This window comes from Tenebrio molitor, chromosome 6 (assembly GCF_963966145.1).
Source record: "Tenebrio molitor chromosome 6, icTenMoli1.1, whole genome shotgun sequence".
Classification (NCBI taxonomy): Eukaryota; Metazoa; Arthropoda; class Insecta; order Coleoptera; family Tenebrionidae; genus Tenebrio; species Tenebrio molitor.
In genome coordinates, this window is record NC_091051.1 from 5,824,843 (window position 1) to 5,847,385 (window position 22,543).

At 41.9% G+C, this 22,543-nt stretch overlaps 4 protein-coding genes across 9 annotated transcripts; 2 read left to right on the forward strand and 2 right to left on the reverse strand.

Moving 5' to 3' along the window:
• The first annotated feature begins 34 nt into the window (after positions 1–34).
• mRpL21 (mitochondrial ribosomal protein L21) lies at positions 35–862 on the forward strand. Its single transcript, XM_069052426.1, has 2 exons — positions 35–206; positions 259–862. The coding sequence occupies exons 1-2, from the start codon at positions 35–37 to the stop codon at positions 681–683; spliced, it is 597 nt and encodes a 198-aa protein (XP_068908527.1). The 3' UTR covers positions 684–862.
• On the reverse strand, positions 678–16,450 carry Btk (tyrosine-protein kinase Btk29A). 5 transcript variants are annotated; one of them, XM_069052387.1, is made up of 12 exons: positions 15,908–16,450; positions 14,703–14,907; positions 14,397–14,564; positions 5,194–5,401; positions 5,070–5,135; positions 4,888–5,016; positions 3,006–3,199; positions 2,783–2,954; positions 2,558–2,726; positions 2,270–2,507; positions 2,087–2,220; positions 678–1,633 (listed from the first exon to the last, which is right to left on the reverse strand). In XM_069052387.1, the coding sequence occupies exons 1-12, from the start codon at positions 16,055–16,057 to the stop codon at positions 1,532–1,534; spliced, it is 1,935 nt and encodes a 644-aa protein (XP_068908488.1). In that variant the 5' UTR covers positions 16,058–16,450; the 3' UTR covers positions 678–1,531. The 5 variants fall into 5 exon arrangements, with proteins under 5 accessions (XP_068908488.1, XP_068908493.1, XP_068908489.1 ...); XM_069052392.1 differs by lacking the exon at positions 15,908–16,450 and adding an exon at positions 15,679–15,823; XM_069052388.1 differs by lacking the exon at positions 14,397–14,564 and having other exon boundaries at positions 15,908–16,449.
• A 335-nt stretch (positions 16,451–16,785) lies between these two features.
• On the forward strand, positions 16,786–20,606 carry IntS6 (integrator complex subunit 6). Its single transcript, XM_069052372.1, has 7 exons — positions 16,786–17,374; positions 17,431–17,579; positions 17,680–17,895; positions 17,948–19,077; positions 19,156–19,736; positions 19,785–20,133; positions 20,185–20,606. The coding sequence occupies exons 1-7, from the start codon at positions 17,325–17,327 to the stop codon at positions 20,440–20,442; spliced, it is 2,733 nt and encodes a 910-aa protein (XP_068908473.1). The 5' UTR covers positions 16,786–17,324; the 3' UTR covers positions 20,443–20,606.
• M6 (neuronal membrane glycoprotein M6) lies at positions 20,455–22,497 on the reverse strand. 2 transcript variants are annotated; one of them, XM_069052422.1, is made up of 6 exons: positions 22,362–22,497; positions 21,905–22,061; positions 21,699–21,858; positions 21,494–21,644; positions 21,297–21,445; positions 20,455–21,242 (listed from the first exon to the last, which is right to left on the reverse strand). In XM_069052422.1, the coding sequence occupies exons 1-6, from the start codon at positions 22,363–22,365 to the stop codon at positions 21,117–21,119; spliced, it is 747 nt and encodes a 248-aa protein (XP_068908523.1). In that variant the 5' UTR covers positions 22,366–22,497; the 3' UTR covers positions 20,455–21,116. The 2 variants fall into 2 exon arrangements, with proteins under 2 accessions (XP_068908523.1, XP_068908522.1); XM_069052421.1 differs by lacking the exon at positions 22,362–22,497 and adding an exon at positions 22,105–22,290.
• Positions 22,498–22,543: the final 46 nt, after the last annotated feature.

Consider the following 22,543-nt stretch of genomic DNA (forward strand, 5'->3'; position numbering starts at 1 on the left):
TTTTAGACAACTGTCAATCACATAACCTCGAAATATGGCGAGCGTAGTTCGGCGAGTTTTAACAAATTTCACGCGATTGTCTTCGTGCAATCAGGTAAAGTCACCGATTTTGGCCGTTCTGCCGAGTCTAGCGACAAAATTCTATTCGAACGTGCCAACTCCGTACGAAATCGTCGACGCGCAGGAAGACCGCAAAACCTACCAAGGTAAAAACCGGAACCGCACGTATCTTTTTCTTTTTATCAACACGTTTTCCAGGGACAATCGACAATGTTAACCGACAAGTCAGCGAGGGAAAGCAGGGTCGGATATTCGCGGTTGTCCATGTGGCAGGCAAACAGTTCAAAATCACAGAGGGAGATGTGTTTGTTATAGAGGGTTACTGGCCCCCAGACGCCGGCGACCGAATCAGTCTGGACAAGGTGCTGCTGGTGGGAGCCAACGATTTTACGTTAATTGGTCGGCCGCTGGTTCAGAAGGGGCTGGTGCGAGTTGAAGCGACAGTCATTGAAAAGACTTTGTCACACACAAAAACGCATTTCCGCAAGAAAAGAAGGAAGCAGTACATGAGGATCAATTTTTATAGGATACCGCAGACGATGCTGCGCGTCAACAGGATCGAAATAGTGGGAGAAGTGAACCACCCGCCGGACGTGACAGGACTGGAGACGCGAATCTTTTAAATCAATACAATTTATTTACTAAAATACACAGCGTTACAAACTGAACACAGTTATATCATGGATATAGTCGGTAGTATAGGTAAAAAAATTGTATAAAAGATTAAAAAAATTGGTATACAAATCCTAGGTCGAATAGGCGTGACGTTTTGGAATATAAGTTGCTTGAAAATGGAAAGAAATCTTGTTTTTTTATGATTATCTAACCCAATCTATCACAATTACCATAAATTTTTAAGTAATTAACAGTCAAAAATAAAGCAATTCCGCGTCTATAAATGCCAATTAGTGAACTCGGCGCCGATCTAACTTCACTTTCGCAGGAGCGAAGTCAGGCCGAGCGTGCGGAGCCCGATTTTTACACAATAAAGTCTTATAATAAATGCAACAATATCTTAGATTAAATACATAAAGTTGGTATTCCTACTTGATCACAAACGACTGGCTTATCAAGGTTATATATGCTCTATCTTCACTAACTAAAACAAATATCACAAAACCTAAGTTTTAGATGCTTTCCCGCCGACTCTCTTAGCATGGATTCCTTAAAGCACGATAAAAGAAGTGTCATATTTAAATATGTACTCGAATAAATAATACGCGGCTCGTCTTCGCTTTTTTTTTCGAATTTTGTCCATAACTAATACCACACGATATAAAAAAGCTAATAGATGCGAACCAGTCGATTCGTTCGTCTGGTGCCAGAGTCTTTATTGTTTGGCTTTGCGAGTCTCCCGTTTGAGAGTTTCGCATATTCCGATCCAAGTCCGTTCATAGTTACAACATAGATCACATGTAGACGTCGAACTTGATGAGCTTTTTGATACTGACTCACAGACCAATTGGGCCAGTCAATCGACCAGAAGACGCTGAGCCACGCTGATCAATTGTTCCTTTAAAACGCGAAAAGAAGGCCGATTCTCCGGTAAGTGGCTCCAGCATTTTCTCATTATCTGAAAATTAAATAGTGTGACCACCCAACGGAATTCTGGACATACAAAAACAGCTAATGACGGACTTTGAAGGACCAAGAAAATTTGCCCATTATCACCCAGTCTCCCTCTTACGACAATTTGAATTAAAAATACATTCATTAACAAAATAAATATGTACATGCAAACATCATAGAAATGAATTGATTTTATCCAAAAATATATTATGTATTAGATACATTTTTCTTAAATACGTGAAACAAAAAATATTGACAACATTTTTTCCAAATAACTTCGTCATTTTCATTTCTCTTCTTATCGTAAATTGTTCGTGTACTATAAACGCATGTTTTTTACTTAGAATTATTACATCGCACACAACACACGAATTTAGGGGATGTACCGAACATCTTCGCTTATAATGGACCAAAATCACAATTTTTAATCCATCATAAGCAGGTCCAGTGTACTTACATCGTAGACTTCCTTGTCGCAGGCTTTGGGCTTCTCCAGGATCATCCCCTTCTGCACCCGCTCCACCACTTCGGTGTTTTTTAACCTGCCGTACGGCATTTTGCCACAAGTGAACACTTCCCACATCAAAACACCTAAAATAACTTCAGAGAAATCTGTTTGGTCTAAGTGGTTTGAAATTACCGTAGGCCCACACGTCCGACTTCGACGAGAACCTGGTGTAGTTGAGTACTTCGGGAGGGGCCCACTTTATGGGGAATTTCGAGCCCCCCGAGGACGTGTACTGGTCGTCGAGTACGTACCTAGCTAGGCCGAAATCGGCCACTTTGACCACATTTTCGGTCCCCACCAGACAATTTCTGGCCGCCAGATCTCGATGTATGTAATTGTGTCGCTCCAAGTACGCCATTCCTTTGCATATCTGCAAAACCACAACTCCAGAGACGCTCCCGCCACTCCAAACCCACTTACTTGAATGCACATGTCTAGAAGTAATCCTTGATTGTTCGATAGCGATTGTTCGTGCCGTCTCAAGTGGTTCAACAGCGAGCCGTATCTCATGTACTCGGTCACGATGAAGATAGGTCGATTCTTACTGCAGACTCCGTACAGCTGGACCAGATTGGTGTGTTGCAGTTTCCTACAATACCGCCACCGTTAACGCATCGTCAACTCGCCAACTCTAACATAATTTACGTCATGACTTTTGCTTCTTCGATGAAGTCGTCTTCGGACATCGTCCCCTCTTTCATCATTTTCACAGCGACGTCGATCGAACCCCTCCACTTACCCCTTCTGACAACCCCAAACTGGCCGCTGCCCAGCTCTTCCAGCAGCATCAGCTCGGTGTGGTCGATTTCCCATTTGTCTGAAAGAGTTTTGTTAAATTCTGGAACGTACTGGCGAGGAAAGAACTGACCGTGACTTAGGCCCGCAGTCGCAGGGGCAGGTCGATCGCAGGGACTAGTTTTGAGACGGGAGGCCAGGCCTCCGCTGTTGTGCTTGTGGTAGTTGATCAAATCGGGGATGGAGTTGCAACAGTGTTTTTCGGACAAGTAGAACTCCCCTCGGGCGTTCTGCTTGATGTGGTAGTGTTTGACGTGGGGGTGAGGTCTGGGAATTACACGAAAAATGAAATGTAGCCGCCGCAGGCTGGCGCAACGTTTTGTTATTCAATAAAACTTTTCCCTTTCAAGGTTTTTTCATTTTATATCCCCGTCCCAAAAGGATTCAATAAAGATTCTACTTAAGAGGGTATCTAGTCTAGAAATGTGAAGAAAAAAAATCTAGTAGCTTTTTCTTACAATAACAGGTTTGAAAATGTCGAGAACTTGGAATACGAAAAAAGTTAAAACGTTTTTTTTTCTAATTCAGTTACGAAAAGCAACGATTGTGATATGTCATTTTAGTTGTCAAATGTGCTTCATTTAATAACTATCTAGTGAAAAAAAGTGACATTATCACTAGTGTTAAAAAGTGACATTAGTGATATTAGTAGCATTATCCAAGAAAATTATTTAAATAGCAGATTTAAACAGGATTTTAATAAGGATGTGTGCTTTTCGTAACTAAATTAGAAAAAACCTTGTATGAAACTCGTAGCATGGCTATTTTTTTGCACACGACATGTTGAATTGTCATGTCTAGTGCAAAAAAGACGCTTATTTTGCAATAGCAATAGCTATTTATTCAAATTATGTATGTTGTATTTCTTTTTAATTAAAATTTACGTCGTTGTCGCCGGTACCAGAATTACGTCTTTTTTTTTCTAATTTTTTGGTCCGCAAAAATTACAAAAAGATATCAATAATTGTTTTTCAAAATGCCCTTGATTAATTCATTTTTAATATAATGGTGTTTTTTTTTTGTGCCTGCTATACATAGGCACACTTACACTGATTACGAAATTTATTCGTTTCTTTTTTGTTGAGATGAGCAGAACGAGGTATTGAAATCTTAACAACCATTTGAGAACTTTTTTTGCGGATGTACATAATCGCTTATAACCTTAATTATAATTTTATTTGCTTGAAAAAAATTTGTATATAATGCCAAAACGTTAATAAAATCGTACACAAACGAAAACGACAGACAATGAACTGTTTTCTAGATTTAAAAAAAAAATCCCCAAAAAGAATAAAATATGTAAAGGTGTTTTTTTTTTATTTGGCGTCGAAGCTGGCTTGAAGAGTCGATTGTGAATGAACCACTGGTCTTAAAAACAATAATTTTTCAAATTACAGATTAAAAACACAAACAACACAAAAAGTGAGGTTAGATTTAAACAGCTGTAATCCGGTGGTGCGTTCACAACCGATTCTTCAACGCCAACTTCGACTCTAAATTTAAAGAAAACGCCCGTTATATTCTAGACTAGAATACCCCTTCAAAGTTTTGCTGTATGCAATGCAATTTTTATTTTTTTTCCATATTTTGCAGTTGCTTCCTCAAATTGTTTTACCTCTATATATTTAATTTTTCTAACTGACAAAAAAGTCCGCATAAATGTTTCTTTCTTATAGTCGATTTATTTGACTCTGGCAAATCGTATTAAGCGACGTATTTGTATCGAAAAAAAAAGTCCAGACGTGAGGACTCGTTAAAATATACTTTACTCTAAATTTGTGTCGAGAAATTTTGTAAACCAAAACAAATAAACGAACAATCTATTTTTATAGTGAAAACAGTACTAACATATTTTCTTCGTTGAAACGCATAGACCTTGAAACTATTTCAAGATCAGATAGCAGTGGATGATGGTCTCCCACTTCCGCTCGCTCATCCATGTTATTAATACTTACATTTTTGTGTACAATGACAACGTATAGAGCCCCCTAGTCGACGAATTTCTCACCACGAAGCATCCTTCCTTGTCTTCCTGTTTCAAGAGGGATTCGGATCTTTGCCTCGACATGTCATTTACATACCACCTTGCGACGAAAAAAGTCAAAAAAATAATACAAACAGCCCCGACCCGACTTACTCATATTGTTGCAATCCCAGCAGTTCTTTTTCTTTGACGTAATTACTGGGAATAAATCCGACATTTCTAAAAATCCAAACGTAAAATTTTCGCAGTCTAGACAGACAGACTGAACCGGACTTACCCCTTAGAGTCCTTCACTTTCCACCAGTGCTCCTGAGAGTCGTCGATGACTTCGTACTCTTGGTTCTTCTCCAGAGAGAGATCCCCGCTTTCTATGGCCTTATAATTGTAGAGCGCGACCACGACTTTGGCCCTAATCTTCTCCTTCTGCTTGGCGGAGGGGGTGCCTGGAGTGGCACCGCCGGGCATGATGGGGCTCGACTGTGCACCTGGAACGTCCGAAAAGTCAAAATCGTGACCCCGATCCGTCTAGGATGCACCGCCAGACATGCAAATGGCAAGGATAAACACCAGTTTTTTGCGCGGACCTTCACTTTCCATATTTTCGAAAATCAAACAAACCCCCGGGAAGAATCGCCCGAAACGACCTACCAGTGGCGCTCCTGAACACGTTCACCAACATGTCGAACTGCATCTTCGCGAGGGGAGCGCACACACTGCACGAACGCTCGACGACGGTCTCGTCAAATAAACATGGCGGAGCTGAAAGAAGACTGCTTTGTGCCAAGGTAACTCCGCGACTTGCCTCACCGTTAGATCGCGAGGCAGGTTTCTCGCAGCCGTTCATCGGATGTGGCATTGAGGGCCCCCGGAGGCTCCCGAGGCCGTCGATTCTCGGCGCGACGTCGCCTCGGGGGACGCACGCGACGCCCCTGAATCCGCCCCTCGCACCGAGGCTCTCATCGAGGGACGGCGCCGCGGCGGGCGGGCCGCAAGACGCGGCGTCAGCATCCGATGAACGGACAGCTTCGCCACCGACAAAATGAAAGTTTGTTAGCAAGTCGGAGAAATATGGCGATGGACGGTAATTATGTCACCCGGTGCACCGTTCGAGGGTCGTAAATTTCGATCGAGAGCGCCGGTTTTGGTTGGCGCCGGACGAGGACGACCGGGTCGAAGAGATTTTTCCGGCGGCGCTGCGCTGGGGGGGTGACGAAAGACGCGGACAGGATGTCGAGTCTGGGTGAAAATGCGAAGTTGATGGCCACATCCGGGCCCGCACAGTACATTGTAATTAGCATTCTGTGTCAATAATTTTTGTAAAAGTACATGGAAATATGCATTTTTTACAAGGCCGTCTTCTTAATTAGCTTCTCGGAAAGACGGATGGGAGTTTGTCTAAACGTGAATCTCGAGATTAGATCACGAATTTATGGGTTGAGCAGTTTCCAATACGCTTACTGATTTATTTATCTGAATAATTAAAATCCGAAATTAACAACAAATCTTCATTTTACCACTCAAAAGGCCGTTCAAACAGACAACAAGCGGATCTCGAGAGCTGTGATTTTAATCGAGAATATGGTCCATTCCAGTTGTTTTCCTTAAATACTTGAATAAAAAGTGGAGGACAAATTAAAATGCTAATTTTTATATAACAAACCGACATCATCACAATTCTGTTTACACATTATGTAGATAATTTCCATTTAAAACACTGATCCTAGTTTCGTATTCTTTCCAAAATTTATAACAAGTGTTCAATTGAAATGTTCATCAAGTTGGCTTTGACTTTATTTTTTAAAAGACAACAACATCGTAAATTAAGTTGGTTAGACAAAGATAGCGATAAAGATCAAAGCCAACTTGATGAACTTTTCAATTGAACACATGTTATAACAAACCGTTCCGTGAACAAACATGGAATGTTTTTAACTCTTTTGCTACACCCAGTGACTAAATTAAAACACTTCTTATTCTTAGATTTTTCATAACAAAAACTTTTGTGTGGTTATGGTGGCCTCGAATTCGAGTTATTTTTCATTTTGATTTAGCCGAAATTGCAACGAAATGACGGAAACTCTGTACTTATAGATTTTGTGTCTTTCAGTTTGAACAAAAAATAATCATCTAGATTCTGAAATATAAAAAAATACCATGTACTTTTCTTTCAATTTTTGAATTTTAATGGTTCAGTTTAATAAAAATCTAGACTCGAGATTCTAGAATGTCAAACCATAACTAATAATCTCATTTGATTTTTAGATTTCTATGATTCAGTTTAACAAAAATAATCATCTAGACTCGAGATCTTAAACAGTTAAAAAATACCTACCTAGTTTCCTGGCGAGTTATCTGATACACATGTTAAATAAGGACCCGTGATGTTGGATACAAATACTTTACGTTGAAAGGAAGTAGAATTTTCTTACAAGACTTGACTGTACTTATTACAACAAATTAAAAAGTGACAACGGTTTGAGAATCACTCGATATTTTTAATTAAGTACCTCATTAGCGGATAAAAATGATGCAACGTAAAAAAAGTTGTTGACTGGTTTCACATTTATCTTTCAAAAATTGAACCTTCTACAGGGTGTCTCAAAATTAGCGAATTCCGAATTCAGAGCGTGGAGCTCGAAAAATACGCTCTTCCTGAAGAAGAATTTTGTTCAATACATAGCAGCCTTCATAACCACAGTAAATAGCTACGGTGCCGTTCCATTTTTAAGAAAAATTTCAAAAATTTAAGATTTTTTTACTCCAAAGTAAAGCTATTTTTCAAAAAATTGTTTTACGTTATTGTTTTCCACAATCATCTACACCATAAATAATAATAAACACTGAACTTTTCAGCCTGTATTTGAAGAAAACGCACTTCAAAGAGTGCACCTTCAGACCAATGTATCTTTGTGGAAGGAGTCCCGATTTTTTTTTAATTTCCATATTTGGACTACTGAAGTGATCCCCTACAACGTTCTGAATTTGGAATTCGCGAATTTTGACACACCCTGTATATTTATTTTCCTTAACAAAATTTTGTGTGGCCAATGTGGCTTCAAATTTGCGATTTTTCATGATCTTCAGATATTTTTTATTTCCTACATTTTCATGAATTTTCAAATTCAATTTAACAAAAAATGCGACCGAAAAAAAATAAACGTGTAAGCCATGACAATCACAGTTCAATTGGCAGCTCTAGTTTGCTATATTGCTGTTGTTAAAGAAACATTTAAATTCTCTAACCTCTAAACTTGACGACTGTCAAATACAGTAACATGTAAACTAGCGCTGCCAACTATACGATGATAGTCATGGGTTACTCGACTTATTATATTTTTTTTTTATCGAACGATAGAATATCATGAAATTCCTCTTTACTTTTGATTTTAGGATTTTGTGATTCAATTCAACAAGAAGTAATCTCCTAGATTCCCTGGATTCTAAAATATCATGAAATAAATTGGACATTTTTTAATGCAAAAAATATTCATCTACACGCTCTAGAATAATAAGGGAATATCTACATCTATTCTCCTTCTATTTAATTATCTTCTCCATATTTCAAAGCGCGTTCAAAAATTTAAAAAAATATATTATTTGACTTTCTGTAAATCACAAGCAAATAGGAGAAAAGTTTGAGAATCACTCAACACTTTTTTTTTTAATTACGTCGTTAGAAGAGTAATAACAATGATGCAACATAAAAAATTTGTAAATTTGACGACAAATGACAAATCGCTTTAAAATTTAATTTCAACGCCATGCATCATTGCGCAAAACGAAAAAAAAACGAATTAATAACAATGCATCTAGACTTTTTTTTCCAGATAAACGTGCAATTGAAAATACAATTCATCCATTTACTATTTTTTTGCTTTCGTCCACACAACAAATACAGGGTTATTTTAAATGATTGTAGTCGAAGTAAAATTTATGGTTGCCGCTCCACATAAAAAAACATCAAAATGATGTGAATAAGTGAGTCCACGCCGTTCACACACGGGAGATAAATTGGGTGCAAAACAACTCAATATTTTTAAAATTGATTGTAAAGCAACTCTATATTTCTGGATTCAATCGTTAATGTAATAAAAATAAATAAAAATCTCATCACTGCACTTTTCACCGAAAAAATGACAGTGACAGCGACAAAATTGACAGTTCACATGGAAGCGACAAAAATGTAATAACATGGGCATGGCCTACTTCGACTACAATCATTTAGAATAACCATGTGCAATTTGTAGCCACACTAATTCTGTTCCATCTGTATATTCTTTTATTTACAATGAATTTTATTTTCGACAAATATCAATTTGTCACATTAGGTACGTTGGCCCCAGTGAGTCAAATCAATGCTTTATCTAATAACCTAGATAATCCGCATTTAGACGTAATCCCAGACAGCTGTGCGTAATTTAACACATCATTACTACGCCATTTTACAATGTGCGTTTGTTTTTTACACTTCTTCGGCTAAACCTGTAATTCCGCATAATTATTCGAGCTTGTAGCGTCACGAGAAGAAACACATCTTCAAATATTCCAGCGTAAAAAATCGATTATGTTCGATCAACACGAATAAATAAAAAAAATCCAACCGATCTTGATTTTTTCCCAAACTAGTTTCGACGGTGCTGGCACATTTCCCGCTCTCATCCGACAATGACATCAGCTTCGTTTTAGCGCAAAACAACGTGTCGCTGACGATCGGCGATGAAAATTGACCACGGACGGAAACAGCGAACGCTGCTGCGGTTTCCGGTCGACCCTTCGAACTCTTTCAAGTTAACCCGACCGCCCGAAGGTCGGCACGATCGGACGGACATCACGCAAATGTCGAAAAACGCGGTTACGTAAGACGAAACGAATTCTCTTCGGCGGGATGCAGATCACGGCACCCGACAACGGAAAACATCATCTAGATACGATTCCCATCGGCTAGCCTCCGTGAAACTAATTAAAATGGATCATTAACCTGGCGCGGTCGCATTCCAGAAACCCCACCGGCAACCGCTGAAAACTCTCATGGCGTTAGAGGTGCCGCCGAGTATGTTCATCGTCGCAGCACTGGACGGTCGAGGGAAGCGCAAGAACCCCGCACCACATCACCAACGTCTCCACCGAAAACGGACGGCCGCGCCACTGGAGCCGCGGCCGAGCGCGACCGGATCACCGGCACGATGGGGCTGCCTCTGACGAGGCGCATGTGCGACCATCCGTGGGATTTACGTGTGGCGATCTGGTCGGCACCGTGGGCGGAAGGGACGACGTCGGCACACGCACCTGGCACCGCCGTGGGGTCTCTCCCGGCACGTCGCAGGCACCGCAGAATCGGGAAGATCCTGAAGAAGAAGGTGAGGAACACACGGTCGACGCACATTTTCGCAGCAGGAGCGATCACAGCGGTCGCGACGCGGACCCACGACTGCCCACCCGGACTCCAAAATCGATTACAGATAAGCGGTTTTATTGTTTTGTTGGAGAGAAGTGCCGCATGGTCAAGGACGCGAAGGTGGTGATGCGATCCGGCGCAATTTCGGCCACGGAAGAACTGTCGCATCTTCGGAAACCATCTGGTATACGACCGCAGAGCATTCAGCCCCACGAACATCATTCCAAATTTTATCATTTTAACCCATCTGTGGCACAAGTGGATCTATCAAGCCATCAACAGACTACTTTACATTAATCTAAACTACCAACACGGTACAGTGATTCACTGTGTTGATGTAGTAAATTATCGGAATGGCGATGACGGATCAATGAATTGTACAATATCTTTGATCTAGTCCCAAACAGCCCCTGGTTTTGAAGTACATATGTGTCAATGATTCTAGTCTACTCTTATCTGCCAACATACAACATAGTTTAACAAAGATAAACAATTATAAATTCGGTTCTAAAGCTGCCGGGATGTTGATAAATACAGTTTATCTTATTTTTATACCTCAAACAGATTTGTTCAACAGTACAAAATTCACCAAATATGGCGACTTTTCTGTTCACTTATCTATGGCGCATGGCAAGAATGCTATCCAGCATCGCTAGCACATATATTTTTTATATTATAGATAACAACCTGTTGGGAGAAAACCTCTCTCGACAAGCGTTCCGTAAAATGAAATTCGTACTTGAACGTCTTTTAAAAATAAAATTTCGAAAAGCACCAAAATGATATTTTGAGGAGAAACACAGGTCGAAGAAAGTGCGAAATCCGATGCAAAGTGGACGCAATTTAATCAAGTCCAGAAAAAATACTGTGGTTGATAAGATCGTGATAATGCGACGCAACAGGTTTCTTTTGGATATAAAAAGCTATATCAGTTTAAAGAATCTGCGCCAATTAGAAAACAAACTTTTTTCTTGTTTGGTATACCGAGTGATCCTAAAATTGTTCTTGTGCTTTTAAAATGAAATAATAAAGTTTTTTCTTTATACCATACTGTTATTAGGATTTATCAGTACTCAATGCTTGATTGATATGACACCTATAACCGTCTAGGCCGTTATTCAAAATTATAGGCCGTTATTCAAAATTATCAGACCGAGGCCGTTATTTTTGCTGCCGTTGCTACGGTTACGGCACAAATGACAACTAAATTTAATTTTTGAAGTAAAGAGAAATGTCAGTCTTACAAATAAATCATCGTTAAATGTTAAGTATTATTGGTATAAAGAAAACTATAAAACAACATACGGCCGATATGGATATAACAGACTCGGTTGATTATAAAATCTCGGCTCCGCCTCGATTTTACAATATCTCAACCTCGTCTGTTATATAACCCATATCGGCCTAATACCGTTATATACTATGTATTACGGATAACGTATTCTCAAATTTAAGATTGTTTTATTTCTTTCTTGTTATTTTTCTTATCCCGTATCCGGTACCGAACTGGGAAAGAAAAATAAGTTTGGTACAGACTTGAAGCAGATTTATATCCGTTAAAAAAAAAGAACTAATCTGACCTGACAAATTATGAAATGGAATAAATAAAGAATTAAGAAAGTCGGTGAAATCGTACCATAAATTAATTAAATTAAAAATTAACTTGTAACCGTAAAAAAAAATAGACGTGAGATGATACGACAGCTTGGCGAGGCGAACACATCACAAAGCAATATATTTGGCACACATTTATCACAACTACGTAGCTCTCTGACATTATATGACAAAGTGCAAAACACAATAAAGAACTATTCCCTTCGAAAAACTTTGTTTGAAAAAAATTCAAAAAAACTTCTGCATCCCGTGACTCATCAAAAAAGTTCACAGAGACCAATTTTATTTATTATGTAGAGTTGTAGGGATTAAAAAAAATATATCATCTCGACCTTCACGAAACTACGGTATACTATTGTATGTAAGCGGTTCTGGACCACACCAGGATTTCTTTTATTTTAAGAACGTGTGGCAAAAGAAAATCTTACTACTTAGGATGAGACAAAAATCACGTGGGATCGTAGAAAAAAACCGCAACACACCTGATCTAAGCTATTAGCTCAAGAATGTGATCTACTCTGAATCTTAGAAACTCACTTTTCTTCTATCTACCAATCTTTCCGCTCGAAGTCTTACGTAATTATATATATTCAGCTTAGAAAAAAAAAATTGTTTTACAAATTTTTTAAAACAAAACAAATGACAGCTAGCAAAAAACAAAACAAAAATTACATGCAGGTTCAGATTATCGATTTTTTTAACGAGTGACTGTAATTGGTTTGTTTGAATCTACTTTAAAAAAGAAAAAATTTGACAGATATATTCTCGGTTCATCTCTTCCATACATTCATTTTTAGTTGATAAATAAAAAATAATTATTTGTAGAGTTCTGTTAGCGGCTGAAGAGACATTTGGTGGGGGAAACTTGCTCGGTCCAACTAATAATAATGCACGGGCAAAGGCGACAAAATAACAATACTACTCAATACAGCTGATAAGCAAACTGTCACTGTCAAATGTCAAATTTACTTTAACTAGACAATTTACTAATGATGGACCTGGGCGAACGAAATAGCGTTGCTGCACATCGCCACGTAATGTCCCTTCACGAAGCGACTGGACTATGGCGGCCAAAAAATGTTAGGCGTCAATTTCTGTCACTTCAAAAAAAAAAAATGTTTAAGCCATACTTTATTGTCATTATGATTACCATTTTGATTACGAGTGGCATTTTTTGGGTGGTAAATTTCAAAACTCAAAATTATTTTGTCATTTTCTACTACACAGACCTCAGGTTATCTATGTACAGTCGCGAGCAATAAATTTTGATCGTCAAGGTCATTCTTTGACGCAATCGAAAATGCTCCATTGTAAACATCATAACCTATCATCATGTTGTATGACATTAATTGTCATTTTTTTCTCAATTTTTTGACACTGTTGACGTGGGCATAATCAGGCAGGGATTTTTTTTAAATTTGTGACAATCTAACCAAATTTTGAAATGACATTGACGACCAAAATTTATTGCTCGCGACAGTACGACTGCTCTAATTTTATTCATTCATGTCGGATTTTTCGAATATCTGAGCTTTAAAAAGTTTAAATTGATTGGCAAAATAACAATATGCATGTCAAAATGACAAGAATCGAAAGTGGGGTTACGGTTCTTAAAGGTTTATTTACACTTTACATGAATGTCAAGATAGTGACGGCTAAAATTTTTTGGCCGCCATAGTATTACGTGACTTTATTCGAATCACGGCCTCCTAGATTCATGAGACTCGTCTTTTATGAGACGAGTCTCTTATGAATCTAGGAGGCCGTGATTCGAATGAATGTCAAAATACAACTCAAAACGTAATCGACGTAACCTCTGATAAATGTCATTGTCAGATAATTTTATTTGAATGGAAGTTAATTTTTGCGCTTGACAATTCGCTGACGCTCAACAACGAAGAAAACAGTGTAATTGACAAGTATGAAAAACAGCGTTCCATTTATTAACAGTGATTATGGCATGATCGTTCGTTGTCACAATTTCTAATTTTAATCATAACGGCTTCATTAAGCGTCCCGGACCATGGACCAAAGACTTAATTAAGCATGAAACAATAATCAGGAACCACTCGATTCGTTAATGCGCCACGATAGCAGCCGATAACGCAATTCCTGAAAGTACCCGTCCGTGGCTAATTATATGCAAGAACCGTCGCAAGAAATCAACAAAACCGCGGTGGAAAGGCGCCGCTGCATTTGTCATCTTTTTTGGGAAGTTACGTCGAAACGTTGAGAAACCGATCGACTTTCCCAGCCCTGGAAGTAAATTCTGTCGGCGTAAAAAAAAATACCGTGTTTGCGGTTCGATTGTTATCCCATAGCGGCGGCACCGGAGCCTACAAAACCCCTCGAAATTAATCGAATCCGTCGGAAATTCCGATTGCCGAGCGACAAAATCGCGACAAGCCGGAAGCAACACGGAATCCAAATAACCACGCGATTTACAAAAACGCAACCGATGATGAACTCACTGTTGTTCGCGTTCTCCTTATCGCAGCTCCTCGGGTCGCCGTCCTGTACCCAACTCGAGCACGATTCGCACCCCTCGTAGCTCTTGTTCTTGAGACAGCACGACCACTTCCTCCCGTTCCAGTAGCCGGGGTGGTAGCGGGAGCGCAGGTTGAGATTCGTCGAACACGCTGCACACAAAAAACAATTACGAACCGAATGACAACAACAAAACCGCGCCGCACCACCGTTAAACTATCGACTATTACTTTCCAGTTCGCATGTTACAAATCTGACGCTCTGTTTAGCCGGCGAAGAAATTCGTCTACCTTTTCTCAGCGCTAGAAGCCAGTCGTTCCGTTCGGCATCCTTCAGCGCCACGAGGTAGAGGGTGTAGTGGTCGTCGGACACATAGCCCACCTGGAAGGGGTAGAACTCGCCCTGGACGCCGATCTCTTCGGGGCTGGCGCTCAGGACGGCCGGCTCGATGGACAGGACGGAGGTCAGGGTCACCCGGCCCTTCTCCTTGCGCTTCTGCAAAAGCCGCCAAGGTAAAATACATCCACCCAACAACGACAAAAGGCATCAACAATAATCCAACACAACCGATTTGTTGTGTGTTTCTGGAACACCCAGTATATAAATCGATATGAAAGTGTGCTTCAAATAGACAAAATGACGATCGACCGACGAGGGGCGTGAGCTATCCCGTTCTGTTCTTCCACCGCAGGGAAGCATGTCATGCTGAGTGTTTTAATGCCTCACCGTGTATATATATGTAAACACGACAATCTAGATGGGAAACAAATGTAAACATGGAGATTAGTTGTGTCAACATCCAAAAGAGAGACTGATAAAAACGGGAATTTTTTTAACGTTAAAATTGAGCTGGAGCCACAAAATTCGGCTTACGGTACCAAACTGTAATGTGCTAACAAAGTAGTTGGGTCCATTTGCGTGGCATAAATTCGCGGTTGGCTTCTTCTCTGTCGTTATCGCGTGGCGAATTGATTAGATAATGCGATTTGGAAGCGAAAGAAAAGACTGTTTATCTGATTGGAAATAGGAAAAAAGGGGTGATAATTCAAAATGGAGCTGGCGTAGGCGAGAACATCGATTATCGCGGAGCGCCCTTCCGGCCCCCACAATTGATTCCGTGGCTTTTAAATCGTGGACGCGACACAGTTGCGACGACGAATAAATTGTATCACATCAAACTACAAGGAAAGTGGACGACAATTAGGTTCATGCAAAAATAAGGGTAACAGGGAGGACCGAGCACGCACACAATTACCGGTTACATACCAGCGTCCGAGAAAAAAGGGGGCGACGTCTTTGGGTGCGCTCGATTTGGGGCTGTGTTTGTGCAGGCAGGGTATAATTTTTGACACGGCAGTAAATAGAAATGGACTCGAGGGCCGACTGTCCCACCCTGCGTCGTGCGCACCCTCCGAGAGAGCGGAGGCGGTGCCGCCCTTCCCGACGCCGATCAGGGGGCAGCTCGGTGCGAAACTGGCCGGAAATGGCTACTCACATACTCATTTTCCGTGTCGTAGTAGATGAGGAACCTCCTGGTGAGGACGAACCACCGTCTTTTGTAGTTGACCATCGTGTAGACCTTCTTGTTTTGGGACCTCTTCACCATGTAGCCCTCCTTGAGGGTTTTCTCGGTCAGGAAGGCCATTCCGTTCGCATTTTCCGGCCGACTTGACAACAAAATCAACACTAGTTTAGGTTATGTGGAAACATTCAAATTATTTGCCGTCCCCAGACCACTACAACTTTACTGAAGGTCACAAGTGATTGATAAGCCCCGACACTGTCAGTTAAATGCTCCCCGATCGAACGAATTTAGAATAAACTCGGTGTGAGGTGTGATGTGCACGGGTTGGTTTTATTCATTTTAACGCGGAGAGGCATGTGTGATTCTTGGCCAAATGGAGAATTCCTGGAACGGCTTTTATAGCGCGCTGGAAGCCTATTTATGACGCCAATAACGATAAATTTTTGGAAGGAATGCGACGCCCCGACCATTGTCGACCGAAATTATGCTTCCGAGAAGGTCGCCAAAGCGCGGCCAACAGGGCCTTCGCCGCAAACTCAAATTGCCATAAACACTCCAAACAAAATATTCATTGTTTATTTGGACAAAGTTAGGCAACGTACGGGGCACCAAGGTTTTGGGGGCAACGAACGGTGCCCAATACCAATCACATCGGTGCCAGATGACTCAAACATTACTGAAAGTACTGAAATATCTCTGCATCTGCAATTCAGACAACGTAAAGTGCAAGCGCTAAGCTGTTGGAAGCAACCTGTTCTCTCTCTTTCATAAATCATCCTCCTATTCTTCGAATCATTGGGTTTTTTAAACATAAACGTCAACATTATTAATTTCCACAATGACAATTATTAATTTGAACAAACCAATCAACATTCAGAAAAAAGTCACGTGTTGACAAATCAGCCATTTTGTCTACTCTCTTTCATAAAAATCTCAATCTCTATATTTCTCGTCGTTACCAAACACCTTATAAATCGTTTGAGCTTCTCTTTTTAAAACAGTTTGCAACCGTTGTGCTTGTCCTGTGCTTGTGGTTCCATTACCTTCGAAGTTTTTGTTGTTGTGTACGTAGTACACTCAAGCCTACTTGCGCATTGAACTACTCGTTATTTTTTACGTGTGGCATATTTCAACGTGTTAGGGATACCGATTGTCCTCGATTCTGGAGCTCAGGGTTCGTCTTTTGGTCGAAAATCGGTTGATTTTTCGATATTTCGTTTGTTTATTGTTGGTAGTTCAAATGCAACCAAGATTAGCCTGCTGCCCAATCCCCAATATGTCTGTTTGTCAAATCAAATCGCACTCGAGAGGAGTGCGCGTCGTCTTTTAAAGAATGCAGCGACCGATATAATTTTTCAGAGGTTTTTTAACGTGTTCCATCGATAAAATGACGATAATCGTGTTCTTGATTGATACATCGGCGTCAATGTTACAAAGGTAATGGTTAGAATTTCGATTAAAAAAAAAAGGTTAACTGGTTGCCTGCATTTCAGGACGTACATAGGTGGCCGTACTACACTACTGGACGTGGCCAAATCGGCCGTCGAGACATTCGTTAAAATCAGACAACGGAGCATGGACAGCCGAATCGACAGGTATATGCTTTTAACGTTCGAAGAAACGCCGAATAATATCAAAGCAGGTGAGTGGAATCGGCGGACTTGTTCGATTTGATCTACCGTGTCAAAAGTCGCAATTGTGATACGACCACGTGCGGCGCGAAATTTAAACTGTCATTTTAGGATGGAAGGAGAATTTGGCCACGTTCATGAACGAACTGAAAAACCTCCAGTGCTACTCGATGACCGCGATGGGGGTAGCGGTGAAGCAAGCTTTCGACATCCTGAACATCAACAGGATGACCTCAGGGATCGACACGTACGGACAAGGGCGATGCCCCTTTTTCCTCGAAACCTCGGTCATAGTACTCATAACGGACGGGGGCAAACTCACCACAGGTACAAATCACAAAACGTAAAGACCCTCGATGAGATTTGTTCGTTTTGACAGTGAACGGCGTCCATGAAGAATTCACCCTGCCCATGCACTCTCCCGTCCCTGGGTCCGAAATGACCCGCGAGCCGTTTCGCTGGGATCAGAGGCTCTTCGCCCTCGTGCTGCGCCTCACCGGGACTCCCGCCATCGAGCGGGACACCGGCTTGGTCCCGAGCGACAGCAGCCCCATCGACGCCATGTGCGAAGTGACGGGGGGACGCTCGTACTGCATCACTTCACACCGAATGCTCAACCAGTGCATCGACAGTCTGGTGCAAAAAGTGCAAAACGGGGTCGTGATCAATTTCGAGAAGATCGGTCCGGACCCGCCGCCCCCTCTTTTCGAGAAGGGCGACGACATCAAGGACGAGGTGAAGGAACCGGAGTTCGACGATCGGATGCCCAACCAGTCGTTGTTGTCCACCTCTTGGCACAACTGCAGGAAGATGATCTACGTCCCCAAGTCCAGCAAGTCGTACTGCGTGGGGTTCTGGCCCATCCCGGAGTCGTTTTGGCCGGAAGTGACCGCCTCGGTGCTGCCCGCGAGGTCCGCTCATCCCAACATCAAGTTCACTTGCACCAGCTCCGAGCCCCTCGTCATCGAAAATCTACCGTTCGACAAGTACGAGCTGGAGCCGTCGCCGTTGACTCAGTTTATCTTGTCGAGGAAACAGCCGAAGACTTGTTGGCAAGTCTTCGTCGCCAACAGCTATAAGAACTCGGAAGTGGGACACCCGTTCGGGTACCTCAAAGCCAGCACGAACCTAAACTGCGTCAATCTGTTCGTTATGCCTTACAATTATCCGGTGCTTCTACCTCTTCTGGACGAGCTGTCTAAAATCCATCGGTGGAAACCGACGAATGAGTGGCGGACGCAGTTTCAGAACTACATGAGGACGCTGCCGGCGTACTATGCGGGGCCCCTGCGTCGCGCCTTGACTCGAATGGGGACCCCTCTAGCTCTCGCGCAGACTCTCATCCCCGAAAACTCCGAAAATCTGAGCTATTCGGTCTCCAATTACCTCAAACGGTTGAAGAATCAGGCCAAATCTGAGTACGAGAGACTCTGCAGCGAGATCACGTTGCGCCAAAACGCGAACAATAGCCTGAAGACTAACTCAGAACAAATTCGGGTCATGCCCAAGGTAAAAATAAAAACCAGATTGTTTTTTGTTTGTTTTATTATTTACGTTTTGACAATAACATAATAATAATTGTTTTAGGTCACTCTGAGGAAGGAGTTGATCAGCCACCCCCTGTTGACGGACAAGTTCAACGCACAACGTGACCAACTCGTTGACCAATCAAACTCGTTCCCCGTGACCTTGGATAAAGAGCGCCAAAGCGTCAGTTTCAAGAACCCGTTTGACATCCCCCGCAGTCGACTGGTCCAACAGGTGGTCAGGATGCGAAACAACTTCCTTCAGCCGGACTGGATCTCGCTGGATCAGGACAGCGCCCACTCCTTGCCCATTTCGCAGATGGGCAATTACCAGGAGTATCTGAAGAGGCAGACGCCCCAACTCCGGGAGATCGAGTCGGCTCCGGTGCGTCAGCACATGTTCGGCAACCCGTTCAAGATCGACAAGAGGATGATGGTGGACGAGGCGGACATCGACCTGGTGGCCTCTCCGGGGGCCAACAGGAACAACAAGAGGCCCAACCCCAACACGGACGTGGGGGCTCGGCTGCCTCTGAAGCGCAAACCGGGACCGCTGCCGAAGAACTTCTCCATCAGGAGACCCAGCGCGGGGTCCACGCCGCCCGCGAGTCCCATCCCGCTCGCCCCGTCGCCGGTGCCATGGTAGGTCCTCCAGTTCGAGGGATTTCCTCGCTGATCGTACGATTTCAGGACGAACGTCATCGAAAAGGACCTGCCCAGCTTCGACGAGAGGCCGGCTCTGATCGCCGTCAACGGCTTGGACAGTCCTTCGTCGAGCGAGAGGTCGCGCTCCCCGTCCCCAACTCTCGACATGCCCTCCTACAGCGTGAGCGAAGTGAACTTCGCCAACAGGAATTCCAACCCCTTCAATTACTCAAATTCAGGTGCCTTAGACACGGTCACTACGAACTCGTTGAACGATTTTTATCCGAGTATTTCCGTCAACGACGATAACAAACAGAGCATATCGCAGATACTGAAAGAAGCGAACAGTTTGAGCGTCATCGTGAATAACACCACGCCGGAAGTGAAGCCGAAGGTAAGAGACGATGGAAATCGATTCGATCCGGATAACCGTTCGCTTTTCCAGGTCGTCGTGGTCGAAGATCGGCAAGAAATCGATTTGCAGAATAACGAAATCCGGAAACAGTTGCACAGACTGGTGAGGCGGCCGGGTAAAAATTTCACAGAGTTGTTTGACAACATAAAGACTTTGAAAGGCAACACTGAAGTACAAGTCAAGATGGTAGAGTTGATCATTAAAGAGTCGTTGAGGTTTAAAAGGCAGCATTTAGCACATTTGTTAGAAGAGTACGTTCAGAGTCTGTTAAGTGTTGAGAATAAGTAAAAAGAAGTTGAGTTGTTGTGTACATATTTTTTATTGACTTTAATGTTGAAGTAATTTATTGAAATGATTCCCTTTTTTTAATTTTTACAGAATGAAAATCCTATTTTCATGTAAAATCACGAGAGATTTTTTATAAGAAATAAATATAATTTTTTACAGTTTTACTCATTTATACTTGGAACGACAAAAATTACATGTGCGCCTTATTATGCAACGAATAATACTTAGGGGTTAAATAAAAACTAAACAACATTGTAAAAAAATACAATAGAAAAAAATATAAATGATAAGTCCTTATCCTATTTACAATTGTTGGGAAAGACTCGATATCAAAATAGATGGGAACAGTAGAATACCGATGGCGGCGCATCAGATGTTCCACTGTTCAGTTCTTTTGTTTGTAAAATGTGATCGAGAAGGCCACACTTCAGCCTTTTATTTGAACAATCCTGACTTCTGATTGGCCACTCGGGCCAAAAAGACGTCTCCTATGATATGTAAAAATTTGCTACCGTGGAATGACTTAACCTAATTGTATATGTTGGACGGGTATGTTTGCTGCGGTAAATTACTTTATTGAGCACCCAGGAAATACGCGACTCGATCTTCTACACTCCTTCGCTTAACATGTTCCCCCACCGAATCTCGGGTAGATGTATTTCCTGGGCCGTATCCTAGAACCTATCTTTACCGACCAGCATGTCGTTGTCGCTCAACATCTGCAAGTCTTGCAGCTCCTGGAACTTTTCGTGGTCCCTAATATGGGCGTAATTGGCGGCCAAACACATCAAGTAATGGACCTGAAAGCGAAACTCACCTACCTACTTCACACTTGTACGCCGATACCAACTTACGAGACTTAAAATCACCAGAACCGAAGCCACCGTCGCCAGGATAACCATCACTTCGATTTTTTCCGTGTAATCCTTGCAGAAGAGTTTCACGTCGTGTTCGCCGCACACTTTTAGGTGCTCCTGTTTGGTCCCTTGTGGAAACATGAAATCTGTACCGTTCGTTAGAAATGTGTCGACAAAAATTGTCATAATCTTACTGAATTGCGTGAGGTCTATGCAGTCCTGGAACGTTGAAACTCTCTCGTTGGCGCACATTTTCCAAAAGATCGTAAATAAGAAAGTCGCGATTACCAAGAAACAAAAAATTAAAATCCAAACCAATTGGAGGATGTATGTGATGGCCATAAACTAAAAAAAAATGAATAAAAACGAGCGGTGAATTTTATAATTTTGTATAGTTACAATAGCGCAACTGATTCTGCCCCCGACGCGCGACCTCCACGCTCGGTAGACCTTGTGTCTCGTCGCCCCCGTCGCCAGACACCCCACGAACAAGATCATCAACCCCAAGGCCCCCATACACGCTCCGATTATCACGAAGGTCATTTTGACGGCGTCCACCCTAAAATCCGTCGTTTCGACAATGCGCACGTTGAGGGGCGACTTACCAAAACAACTGCATTTTGAAGACGTCACTGAACATCAAAACAGCGAGACTGGCCCCTCGGTACATGGTACCGCAAAAAATGACCACTCCTAAGGCACATTGTATCGTTGCAATGAGGGTAGCGTATGGGATACGCGTCAGACATGAATCACAAAATCCTGGAAACAAATTAGGTGAAGTCGAGGGGCGCAACACACGTACCTTTGTCGGGGTTCGTGACGATGGTGTTTAAACTCAAACGCGATCTGATTAACGCGTCTTGTTGTTCGAGATCGAACGACGTTTCTTGAGGGGGCAACCTGGACTCGGCCATGCGAAAAATTTACGTTAGAACAATGCTAAATGACTAATTAGATGATAAATACTGTAATCATTAATTGGCCAGGTGCCACACCTTCTGATAAGATAACGACGATTTATGATTGGCGATTACAATAACAGACGAGATAAGAGCTTACCCATTTTGGCAGCTTGGAGCACTATGTTCACTTCACCTAATTAAATTTAAACTAAACAGGGCATTTCGTGGGGTTAATGACTTATTTTCTTCGGTTTCGTAAACACAACTGTTGCTGTCATCTGTCAACAATAGAAATTTTTTCAAGTGAAATAACATTCATTTAATAATTTAAACTGATAG